The sequence below is a fragment of the Micropterus salmoides genome, unplaced genomic scaffold (assembly GCF_014851395.1).
Source record: "Micropterus salmoides isolate LMB-PRFRI ecotype aquatic unplaced genomic scaffold, ASM1485139v1 Ms_hic_scaffold_7, whole genome shotgun sequence".
Taxonomy (NCBI): domain Eukaryota; kingdom Metazoa; phylum Chordata; class Actinopteri; order Centrarchiformes; family Centrarchidae; genus Micropterus; species Micropterus salmoides.
Window position 1 is genome coordinate 30,682,282 of NW_024044459.1, and position 12,800 is coordinate 30,695,081.

General features: G+C 41.0%; 1 protein-coding gene across 1 annotated transcript; it reads left to right on the plus strand.

Moving 5' to 3' along the window:
- Positions 1-6,873: 6,873 nt before the first annotated feature.
- On the plus strand, positions 6,874-12,075 carry anxa1a (annexin A1a). The gene is made up of 12 exons (XM_038704237.1): positions 6,874-7,014; positions 7,622-7,702; positions 8,422-8,512; positions 8,833-8,927; positions 9,024-9,137; positions 9,639-9,729; positions 9,903-9,982; positions 10,850-10,994; positions 11,079-11,174; positions 11,279-11,337; positions 11,442-11,564; positions 11,656-12,075. The coding sequence occupies exons 2-12, from the start codon at positions 7,643-7,645 to the stop codon at positions 11,713-11,715; spliced, it is 1,014 nt and encodes a 337-aa protein (XP_038560165.1). The 5' UTR covers positions 6,874-7,014; positions 7,622-7,642; the 3' UTR covers positions 11,716-12,075.
- The last annotated feature ends 725 nt before the right edge of the window (positions 12,076-12,800 follow it).

The following is a 12,800-nucleotide window of genomic DNA, read 5'->3' on the forward strand; positions in this document are numbered from 1 at the left end:
AAGAAAACAGAGTGAAGTATCTCCTGCCACCAGCAAAGCAGAGAATGCCATATTTAAAATAAGTAGATACATAGTTTAATAGTTGAACAGCACCTTGTGTATGACAGTGGGAAGCAGAACGCTGCAGGGAGGCAGAGGGACAGGGGGGACAGGGCTCCTCTCTGCCTCCAGCAGCTCAGTAATCTCTCTCTCCCTCTGGTACAGGCACTCTTTCAGCTCCTCCAGGCAGGCCTTAGCCCCCTCCAGTGGCTGATCTGACTCATTGCAGCCCTGCGCATGAAACCACCTTAAAGGTCAGTACACCCAAATCAATTTTGTCATGTACCCATGAAGCATGAAGATAACTTTATTTCTATCTGCTGATGTTTGAGAAAACTCTGAAATTTCTGATACTGCCCAAATATGTAATTCAAACATGTTTAATAGTATGTTTAATATCAGATTGCTGTCTGTCTCTGTCTTGGTAATAGGCAATATTAACCTCAGGTGTTGATTGCTTTGTTGATGTGTTTATAATCTTAGATCATGTACTTAAATGAGCAGCAGGCTGCCGTAGAAACTAATTTCAACCCACCATAGTCTGTTGTTGTGCTGAAAGCCCTTTGTTCTCTGAACTTTCACTTTCCTCAGTGGCATCCTGATGCTCCCGGGATGATACCATTAACATTTCTTGGACTTTCCCTACTTCCTGTCTGGCCATTTGCAGCTCCTGTATTGCTGTTCAGTGTCACAGGGCATTAACAAAGGTGTGACATGCAAGGGTCAGTAATTTTGCAGGCAGACATCAATGAATGAATGCACACTCACTGGAGGCCTGGTGGCTGTGCAGGACATCCAACCTGTTGGAGAACAGTTCCAGCATTTTGCTCTAAAAGAAACAAAAGCTGAACCAATCATTACATAATGACGTAAAAAACATTCCTGTTATGCTGAAATGTGGCCACAAGGGGGTGTTCCAGTTCAGAGGACAGCGTAAGTGTTTATGGGCCTGCCAGATTCCTATCCAACCTTTTCTCTTTGCCACTGCACGCCTCCTCTTTACTCCTCCTCTTCTCAGCTCTCTGCTCCTCCAGCAGCTGCTCGTTCTGTGCAGTTAAGACCTGCAGGAAACAGCACCGTAAATACAAGTGTTTTAGTGTTTCAACTGTGGTCTGTAGTGTGCACCAACAATGACTGATGAGTGAATCCCAATGTTTGAAGAGTTTCACTGTGTTGTTGAACTTTACCACCAGTGAGAACAAACTCATGAGAGCCGCAGGAAATGATGAACATCACTGACCGCGACTGTCCTCTGCCAGTCAGCGTTCTTCTTCTCCACCGTCTCCTGGTAGAGGTCCAGGATTCTCCTCAGAGTGTTCAACTTGTTCTGGTAATGAGATCTGATTCTCTGCACAGTCCACTCCTGACCATACAATGAGATCTGCATCACTGTTATGTGTTAGGTCTCTCTCTCATACACAGACATGCATACATGCCTCCTCACCTGGTTCTCTCGTGCTGTGATCTGAAAGTTCGCCTCCAGCTCCTGCACCATTTCCAGGTGCCGTCTCTTCATTGCTTCCATGTCCTCGGCTATCTGTTGTGGGCCGTGTACAACACACAAACACATAAAACTCACAAACACAAAACAGCATCCTAGGAGCTTATACTGATCAAATGCATTCCAGGGTCACACTAGCAGCATCAGGGCAGCCATGTGAGGATGAGGAAGAACACAACACAGAGTCTGACAGTGTCTTCATTGTGTGTCTGCAGACGCTCTCACTGAACAACTGGACACAGCTTTAAGTCACATGCTTAAAAAACATCACTGTTTTATATGAAATGAGTTTGAAGTCAGACATGTTTCTTTCAATATTCATGTCTGTTATAAATATAAACGCTTTGCTGTGGGAGACAGCAGTACGTGTTTTGTGCTGCTTTCCTATGATGATGCTCATTATTTTACCTGAGTGATGCAGAGTTCAGCTGACTCGTAGGGGATATAGATCTTGACATCTTGTGACCTCTCAGCTTCTGACGCCTGATCTGCATCGCTGCTACCTGACAGCTGAGATTCTGATGAGCCTGCATATATAACATGCTGTAATCCACCGTTCAATTCAGACACACACGCACACACACACACACACTATCACCCCTCCTCCTCCACATGTTTCTTCATCACTGTACAGCACCTTGGTTGACCTCTTGTCCAGGGTTCTTTCTGCGATCCGCACCGATCCAGCGTCTGAAAGCAGCCCACCTCTTCATCCACAGAGTTTTGTGATGAATGACAGCTTGAACAACGGAACAAATGTTGGGGAACATTTGGAAACAGCTCGGGGAGTGGAGTAACAGGTATGGGAAAGAGGAGAAGAGTAAGTGCAGCAACAAGTCTTGTAATACATATTCTTCTATCGCCCAATTATTTAGTTATGTTCATCTTTCATGATTCATCTTCAGTTTAAAAAACTCCTCTGAGAAAAACTGTTTCAGTCATTTACAGTAACAGAACTGCAATTACACAATCATAATACTGTACTGATGGACGGCAAACTCATTTATTGGGTTTTACTGTGCTCAAATCCTGATTTTAACCGCTCACTCTCAAAACTGGATATACCAAATGAAACAATCATACAATAAAGTCAAAATATTGTCATTCAACCCTTTGCCAGTTTTTCCAATCAAAATAATTATCTGTGTGGTGTACTTGTTTATGTACAATTATCATTTCATTACTGTGGATGCAGTCTTAAAATAAAATGAAACACATAAATCTCAGTGGAACCATTTACATTTTATTGATTAGATTTAGAACACGTTTTACATATTTAGGATGAGTGCTTAGCATGCAGTTTATTGTCTCTTTACATTTATGGATATTACACTCAAAATGTTGATTATTTCAATAATTGTATTAATGTGCTAATTAATTAGGCAGTTAGTTCCTATTTATTTTCATTTTCAAGTTAATCCATCAGTGTGGAATATTTCATCACTCTCTATCTCGTTCATTCCCTTCCCACCCTCTCCCCTCTTTGTTTCCTCATACAGGAATGTGGGTGTGTCGTCATGCGGTTACTTTCCTCCCAGACACACCTTTTTGTAGAGAAACAGAAATTATGTCAGAAAAAACAGAGAAAAACCCTCGGTTTATCTACTGAGTGAGAACACAAAGTCAGATGACTCAAAACAAAGCAGACTTTAAACTATTATCAGTGTAAGAGTGTTTGGTTTCCATTTGGTTAGGGCATCACATGCAAGTTTTGATGGATCGAATTCTAAGAATTGTTTTATTACATATCTTGTGCAAGAAATGTGTAAAGTAAAACACTTCCGTGATTGCATGTGCATGTGTGGGGGGTCTACTGGTCTTACCTGCTGTGCTTTCATTGTACTGGTCAAACTGTGTGTTGTGAATTATTGGCCTCTCTTCCGTCAGCTCTGGTACGCTGCCTGGTAAATCCTCCAGCACCTGCGCTGCCACTGGGACCTGTCCAGGTCTGAAGGACCCCGTGGGGTCCTCAGGGCAGGTAGACCTGTTAGTTGTCTCCCATGCGCCTAAGAAAGATTTTACATGGTGCATCATGGGACAAGCAAATTCAGATCCACCGTACAGACATACAAGGAAATGAAGGACAGGGTTTACTCTCGGATTCCAAACATAAAGATGCATGGAGTACAGTTAAGACGAAATGCTAAAACAGAAGCTGCAGCAGGATAGCAGATAGCTTTCAGGTAATGAAAACATCTGGACACAAGATGGTGGAGCTTTACATCTCTTATGCAGGCCATGTGGATACACATGCACATATGTTAAACCACACACACACACACGCATGCACACACACACACACACACACGCGCACATAACACACAAAATGTTTTGGCATCCATTTCTGCAGCAGCTTGTGACACGAGCTGTGTTGCTCTACTGACAGTAAAGATAAGCTGGTCTATGTGGGCTTGCAGGTCTGGTTCTAGTGGTCCATCCAGATCTCCAGCCAGACCCCGGCACGAACAAGGTGCCATTTTTGTTTTGATAAGCTGACTGCCCACGTATTCACAATGGAGGCAGTGAAGCAGTTGAAATATTCATACCTCGTCTAACTCCCCCAGTCTGCCTTTAACACACTTATCACTCAGAACAGCTTCAGGAGGATGCCATAATCACTGTGCAGATGAACATAACCCACAGCAACTGTACAGGTGCTTATTAGCGGTTGATGTATTTTACACTCACGTTGCTTGCCTGCAGGGGCCACAGAGTGGTGTCTCCCTACTTTCTTTCCCAGGAAGGTCAGAGAATAAGATCCATGTTCAGCTCCAGAAGAATTCACATACATTTTATATATAACTGGGTGTTGGCTTGTGTTTGGTTTTTACAGGTGAGCAGATGCAACTGGTTCAGTCCAAGCTCTGCAGAGAAAAGGGTAAATTTAAGTCATTTTAAAACCACAAAGATCCTATAAAGATGAAAAGTCTGAATTCAAATGCAACTCACAATCCCAAAATATTTTAATCCTCATTATAAACTCTTGTTCAACCCTCAACTATTAGCAGATGTCAAAAAGCTGACGCAGCAGGTTCACTCAGGGATGTAATCCGTTTGTCAGCCTCTCTGAGCTACTATGAGCTACAAGCTTCTCAACAGGAAAAACTGAAAATCCCAAAGTTTGTGGCTATTTCTTTTTCAATTTCACAGTGATATAGGAACAAATCTTACACCTCACTCAGCAGGAATTGGCACAATGCCAGTCATTTTTACTAAATAAAGTGATTTGAATTGACCAAAATTGAAATTTATGAATAGCAAAATGAGCTACACTAGCATGAAACTGATGTATACAATCCAAAATATTCACATGAATTAATCAGAAAACACATTAACTTTCAAGAGAGTAGAAAACATGACAAACTGAAAAAAATAATGAAAAAGGCTTGGTGATAAAAGCAGTACCTGGTCTGGGAGCAGATCAGATCCCTTCAGTTTGATTCAGTGAAGTTAGTGTCTGTGTGCTGCTATGCAGGATCTCTTAGGGGAACCAAACTCTCAACAGTCTTTAAATATTAAACCTGCAGATATGGAGTTTCACCAGGTACTGGCTTAAACCCCACAGAGCCTGCAGATAAAAAGATGCCTGAAACAGTCCTCAGGTTTCCTGTGTGTAAGATAGAGATTGTAACTGGATGCTCTCTCACACACAGAGAGACACACAGTTCATACACACTTTACTCACTTCACTGTTTCTGTTTGTTTTCCCGGAGACCCCACACTTTCCTCAATTGTTAGGGTCAAGGGAATAAATAAGACACCTACATCCAGGTGAACTCCACAGAGGACTATCAGAAATTTAGCATATGTTTATGCAGATTTGTTGTGATGAAGACAAAACATCAGATGTTTCAGTTTTTATATATTTGCTAAAGTACTGTGTCCATTTACCTCTGAAAGAAGTAAATGTGGAATATAATCTTATGGTCATGCTCTTCTATGAGGCTTTTCTTTTCTTTTTTAGATCAAGAGACTCATTTGGAACATTTGGATCACAGCTTGACCATCTGTTTAACACACCTTGCTTAGAGATAAATCCACCCATGATGCCACTTTAATGAAAATACAGCTTTAGCCCCTCCTTCCTTTTTCACAATTCAAACCCTGTGCTCACCATATTTCACTATGGATGTACACGGTGTTACTATGTCAAATTAAAGATTAGAGACTTCGGTCCAATTTGGCAAATAAGATTCCATCTATCCAACACAAATGCACTGGTCACAACAGGAAAAGGTCTGGACAAAATTTCTTCTGTGAAGGAAATGTTTACATGATTGTTTAGTGTGATGAAAAAGTATGACTAGGCTCGAATGATGCTGTCATCAGTCATTATCCTGGCTGAGGCACGTAGACAGCAGGTAGCGTCAGGTCCTGGCCGTGATGTCATGACAACATGCCACACCTTGAAGAAACTCATTGCCTCATCAGACCAAAGGCAGACTCCTTTGAGGAATGTTAAGGTTGTCTGTGCTCAGTCATTCCTTCAGGTATTGTTATGCTGAGGTGCACCGATATGCAGTGGGCCATGGATTCATTTGTTTTCTATTATGTAACCTCCTGATAACATTTCTGCAAGAGGAGAGATAACAGCAGGAATGTCAAATGGAGAGATTCCTACTTCATTCTTTATTCTAGCAAACAGCAATAACATGTATTTATTCCCTATGCTGGGGACACTCCGGATTCGAGCAGTGAATACATTATCTGTGGAGCTGTGGAAACACATGAAAAAAAAACATGTATATGTTTCAATGCAGAGCCCTAAACAGAACACAAATTAATTGTTACATTATATAAGAGTTATGCTTACTTGCACTGAGCTTCTACCAAACACATCAATAGAAGCAAATGGGCCACAGATACCGAGTGATCGAGCAATACTAGCACTAAAAGTGTTCACAAAATTATGAATATTCATTTGCAGGAAACTTTTAAATGCAAAATTCACATCTAAAATTTGAAGAAACAACACAATCTCAAGTTCATCTCAAAAGTTAATAACAGACAGCAAACAGTAAACATTACAATAAATTCCTCTGTTGGAATATGTTAGAAATATTGCATTGCGACCTTGGACATAACAGCAATTGTAAGTTACTTTGGATAAAAACGTCAGCTAAATGAGTAAATGTAAATGTATTGGGACATCACATTACTCCGTAAGACCCAGATTTAGCCTATTCTATGTGTTAGTGATTTTCCAAGAGATCCGCTTTTTATGAAAGCTTACGACCTGAAAGCAGCATATGTTTTCAAGTAAGCAGCATGACGCACGGCGAGGCGTTTCGGATGGAGCTCCGTTGCGCTCTGCTGAGGCAGACAGCGGTTCAGTCCAATTGCAGCTGTGGAGGGGAGCATGGGCAGGGCCAGTTACTAGGTGGGGTTTGTCATGGGTATAAATATATTCTCTCTGTCGCTACAACGCCCCTGGAACCCCAGAGAGACAAACTTCTTTCATCTAAGGCCGCACGGTAAGTAATTTTCGTTCGATGAAGATTCTCAGATCTCTTCTCCAACTTTTGGTTTGAGTGTTTGGTGAAGTTTGGTACGAGATGCGAAGGTTTTAAGTCCATTCTACTTTAAGGTATTGATGCAATCTATGCGGATGTGGTTGGGAAAACAGTCGCGACAAATTTTGGGATATAGGCCTACTCATTTCACGCAAAGTGAAGTAAAGTGTGTGCTGGTGTAATTACGCAGCAAAGTTGTCACTCAGTATCAATATTAAAGCACATTGAAAGAGCCTGAGTTGAGCGTGGGTGTGGCCAGGCAGTCTCCACATGCTTGTCATTGTTGAAAACTACTTCATAAACCTACTGTAAATATGCACATGCATGTCCTCTCCAGGAGTGGATGATGTTTTTTTTTCTTTCTTTCTTAACAAGTTTACCAGACGAACTTTTTACGAACTTTACTCTAGTAGAATCAATAAAAGAGTGATAATTTCTTCTTTGAATACTATCTACATTGTGTTTAGTGGACTTTGTTTTAGTTAATCTTAAGATCATCAACTTGCAAACTACTTTCTATACATGGATCACATCAGTGCTTCTCTCCCGCTGTCCTCTCCCCCTACAGACAGACTCCGGCAGTCCCACCATGTCTTTCATCCAAGCCTTCTTGCAGCAGACTGTGTATATGGGCATGCCCGATGACTCAGTATGTAACTGTTTCTGTTCCAGTTGCTAAGGCCAACCACTGTTTTTTCCTTTTTCTTTTTTTTGCTTCCTGTGGTATGCTAGGGTGGAAAATTTTATCAGGCAGAGTTCAGAGCAAGGGAGAGAGAGAAGTGTAGTGAGGTAAAAGAATGATCCAGTGGGAAATTTAAAGGTGGAAGGAGGGAAGGAAGGAATAAGGAGTGGGCAGAGCAGACAGATGAGAAAAGTTTTACAGTGAAAGGGAACCTGCACTATAAAGATGATATGCAATGAGGAAGATGACCATAAGTCTTGTGAGTGTGTGTGACTCATAGAAGCAATAATTTGCACCCCTCCCTTTAGAATCTCTCCAGACTGGTTTCTTAAAGTGAAAGTTGCAAAAGGTAATCTTGCATGATTTCAGTCTGTGCTGGCCCACTCTCCCATTATTCTTCAATTCAGTCCATCTGAGGCGTGAACAGGCATTTTAAAAGCCACTGTTGTGGTCTTTGCAGGCATTGGGGAGTAGGGGCAGAGACTGTGAGGGCAGGGCGAATACCATATGTCTCAATTATATTCTTTTATGTCTGGCGGATAGATGCAGGGGATGTGTAAGGGTGAGAAAAAACTGTGATTTTATTTAACCCTTTTGCAGCCCAACTTGTGCACATCACTAAGCAGAACTATTATATAGTTTTTAATAATAACCAAACACACAATAATCTGTGTTGTGTCTCTCAGCTCCTAAAGAACGAGGGGACAGTGACCGCAGCGCTCAATTTCAGCCCCAGTGGAGATGCAGCAGTCTTGGACAAGGCCATCAAGGCAAAAGGTGAACTTGAAATGCGCACAGGGTAACTTTGGAGCGTGTGTGAACATGTTTTGGCTTTGCAATGTGGCTCTGTTAGAACCTTGACACGCTGGCTTTTGCTGTTATAACACCCTCTGCTGTCCATCATGCACAATTAGGCCTACTACTAACAGTGTAATTACTCGTGGTCTCACTCTTGTCCTTGTATGGACCCTCACACTGAAATACAAAGTTACCAATACTATAAGAACTGAAATCTACATTTAAGTATACATTTGTCTCTGTTATAGAGATGCAGAATAATGTAAATGATGATTTTAATTAACACTTTCTTTGTACAGGTGTGGATGAGAACACCATTATTGAAATTCTGGTGAAAAGGAGTAACGAGCAAAGACAGCAGATCAAAGCGGCGTACCAGCAGGCCAGTGGCAAGGTAAGAGTTAGAAAGTTTTTGTTCTACATGCAGAGTTACACACCGCAATGACATGCTCTCAAATGCTATATTTACTCATCAGTTGTTCACTTGTAGCCTCTGGAACCAGCGCTGAAGAGCGCTCTGAAGGGAGATCTGGAGGATGTGGTTTTGGCTCTGCTTAAAACACCAGCCCAATACGATGCCCAGCAGCTGAAAAAGGCTATGAAGGTAGACACACACACACACACACACACACACACACACACACACACACACACACACACAACACACAGACACACCCTCGTGTCACTATCTTTGTGGGGGGCGGTCATTGACAAAATGCATTCCCTCTCCCCTCACCCTAACCTTAACATTCACAACTAGATGCCTAACCTTAACCCTTACCATAACCCTAACCTAAATCTTAACTTTAAACTTGTGGGATCCAGCATTTTGGTCCCCACAAAGCTGTTGGACCCCACAAGTATAGCCCCCTCCCCCACCCAAATACAAACAGTCTCCCTTAATAAGAAACACTAATATAAATGTATAAATTACTCTGATGATGAGAAACCAAGCACATTTGAACACATTCGAGGCAAATGTTACTTTTGGTGCATAATGATATCCACCCACTTCCACATATTCATGTATTGTTTTCTTAACAGCGGGATAAAAGGAGTGTTTTTTTTCTTTTCTCTGTATCATTGTATCCATCCTTCTTCTTAGGGTCTGGGCACAGACGAGGACACCCTGATAGAGATTCTGGCTTCCAGAAACAACAGACAGATCCTGGAAATAAAGAAAGCTTACAAGGAAGGTGCGTGCCAACACATTTTAAGAAAAAATCTTTAGTTTCCGCAAGCTAGTGTTTGGAAATAGAAGTGATACAGCATGTGACACTGGAAAACAACAGTGTCTGGGATATGGGAGAAGAACATCATTGTATATCCTTGATGTTTATGTTGTGATTTATTTATTTTTGTTGCCAAGACTACAAGAAGGAGCTGGAGGACGACATCAAATCTGACACTGGAGGAGATTTCAGGGCTGCCCTCCTTGCACTGTGCAAGGTATGTGTGTGTTTCATTGTGTACTAGTTACAGGATTTTGAAGACACCTTCACAGACACTTATTCAGTCACGAGGATGCACTAAGTTCTGAGGCAACACAAAACTCCCTGTTGTGCTGTAGCTGCTACAGTGACAGTGATTTATAAAAAACAAACTAACTCCCTTGATACACACATGCTAACACAATACAAGTTAACAATTGAACCTTTTGATAGCTTTATATTTGGGTTTCCTGAAAATAAGTTGCATATTGTCAAACAGTCTGGCAAGTAAATTAATCCAATATACAACCATTTCTTTGTGCTTATTCTGCTTTTAAAGCATAATACTTGGCTTCACTATCTGTAAGACAGATAAGCACATATAAAGCACATTCACCTTATATTTTACTCATATAATATTTCTGTTCTGCCTTTACCACTTTTTTAGTTTTCATGCACCGGCATATGTTTATGGTACAAGCACTACAGTCAACTATAAATGAGGACTGCATTAAAATAGAAATAGAGCAATAACATCACATTTCAAGTTTCACAATCACAATGTAGAAATAAGTAACAAAGATTCTAATCATATCCTTTCTGTTTTGCTCCATTCACAGTATGATATGCTGGCTATGACAGTTAGTTGTATAGTTCTCAGTTCCACAATTAATCAGGCTTGCACAGCAGTACACTCCACTACAGTGTGACACATCAAACTGAAGTATAATACCTAGGTCCTCCCTTCCTGTCTTATAACATTGTACGTGGTCACCTTCTACTGCTAATTGTGTACAGACTAAATTAATATTCAGTATAATAATTACTTGCTCATTTTAAGGACTAGTTGTGTTCAGCTCTGTTGTTCTGTTTGTCTTTTTCACAGGCCAGTCGGACTGAAGGAGTTTCTGAGCAGCTGGTTGACAGCGATGCCAGGGCTCTGTACGAGGCTGGTGAGGGGAGGAAGGGGACAGATGCCTCCGCCTTCATTGAGATCCTCACCTCCAGGAGTGCCCCTCATCTCCGTAAAGGTTAGTTGGCTCGCCGTCCTGTTCAGTAAAATCTGTTTTTTCCCCCCATCTTGTCAGCTCTGACACTACTTCTTCTCCTTTCAGTATTTGACAGGTACTCAAAGTACAGCAAAGTGGACATGGCTAAAGCTATCGACCTGGAGATGAAGGGAGATATTGAAAATTGTCTCACAGCAGTAGGTAAAGGCGCAAACCTCTAATCTAACTTTATTACCTGCTCATTCATCCAGTGATTTATGCACAGACTTGATTTAACCATGAGATTTTTCTTTAAATAACTATAGTGAAGTGTGCTGGAAGCAGGCCTGCGTTCTTTGCTGAGAAGCTCTACTTGGCAATGAAGGTACAGTATGTATAGGCTACTACGCATTAAAAAGAACAAACATATACAAGATACAATACCTGCTGCCTATGGCCTTACCTGACTGCCTCTTTTCTGCCTATCAGGGTAAAGGTACCCGCAAAAGTATCCTGACCCGCATCATGGTGAGCCGCTCTGAAATTGACATGAAACGGATCAAGGATGAGTACAAGAAAACCTACGGCAAAACACTCTACCAGGATATTCTGGTGAGCAAACATCTGATCACTGATAATGACAATAGACCCATGCTAGATGTCAGATTTTTTGTGGTATACATATGTTTTTTCTTTCTTTCAGGATGACACTGAAGGAGACTATGAGAAGATTCTGCTCGCTCTCTGTGGGGGTGAAAACTAATAGCCAATCAGTGGGACCAAGGCTCATACAACTGAAGATCCAGCTGTGGAAAATCACCTATAATCTCATGACACATATTGTGCCCTATGCTTTTGTGGAGACTGTGCTTCTTTGTGACTTTCATGACATCTAGAAAATAACATGGACTCAGCACTGCTTCAGCAGATGTTTTAGTTGTTCCTACACATTCCAAAACTCTTATTTCAGTATAGATCTGGCAGCAGTATGCTAGTGGACCTGATGCTCTGGGACAGACTTAGCTTTGCACTCAATAGATTCTCATATCTGGTGCTCAAAGAGAAGCTAAAGTCAGTGCAGCTGCTAACAGATGTATACAGAACACAATTTAACAATCATATTCAGGCAGCAGTAGGCCTACCCTTGAAGAGCTTGGACATCCTACAAATAAAAGCTTATTGTATGAAGGCCCATCTGAGTGGTTTTGGTTCTTTGCACATGCACACGTTTTGGCCCTGGGCAGATCCATAATGTAGAAATCATGTAAGACAATTAACACAGCAGTGGCACATTAATGTGCAAACATTAATAAAGAGCGAATGATGACTCACAAACAGAATGGGTGATAGACATTAGTGGACAGTTACTAAGTACATTACTCCAGTACACACTTTTAGGTACTTTACTTGAGTCTGTTCTTTACACTATTATTTGATAGCTTTAGTTACTTTACAAATTCAGATTTTTGCATACAAACCATACAAGCTTAAAAAATGTGATGTTTTGAATTGAACTGTCAAAACGTTTATGCACGTTTATGTACAGCTGAAATGATTAGTCGATTAATCAGTGTCCTCAATGATTGCAAACTGATAAGGTAATTTTTCACCAACTCATGGTTCTAGCTTCACAAATGTGAGGATTTTGCTGCTTTACCTTTTTTATACTGTATTAATTTCAATATATGTATTAATGATATTGAGCTTTGTATTGTTGGTTTGACAAAACAAGCATTTTGAATGTGTCTCTTTAGGCTCTGGGTGACTGTGAAGGTAATTCTCACAGTTTAATCATTTTTTACAAGCCAAACAATGAATTGATTAAATCAAGTCAACAATCAGCAGATT

Excerpts from the sequence above, each read along its gene's own strand:
- anxa1a (XM_038704237.1), top strand. The coding sequence starts at position 7,643 with ATGTCTTTCATCCAAGCCTTCTTGCAGCAGACTGTGTATATGGGCATG. Across the intron at positions 8,928-9,023 it reads ACCAGCAGGCCAGTGGCAAG|CCTCTGGAACCAGCGCTGAA; the intron begins GTAAGAGTTAGA and ends GTTCACTTGTAG. Across the intron at positions 11,338-11,441 it reads AGCTCTACTTGGCAATGAAG|GGTAAAGGTACCCGCAAAAG; the intron begins GTACAGTATGTA and ends TCTGCCTATCAG.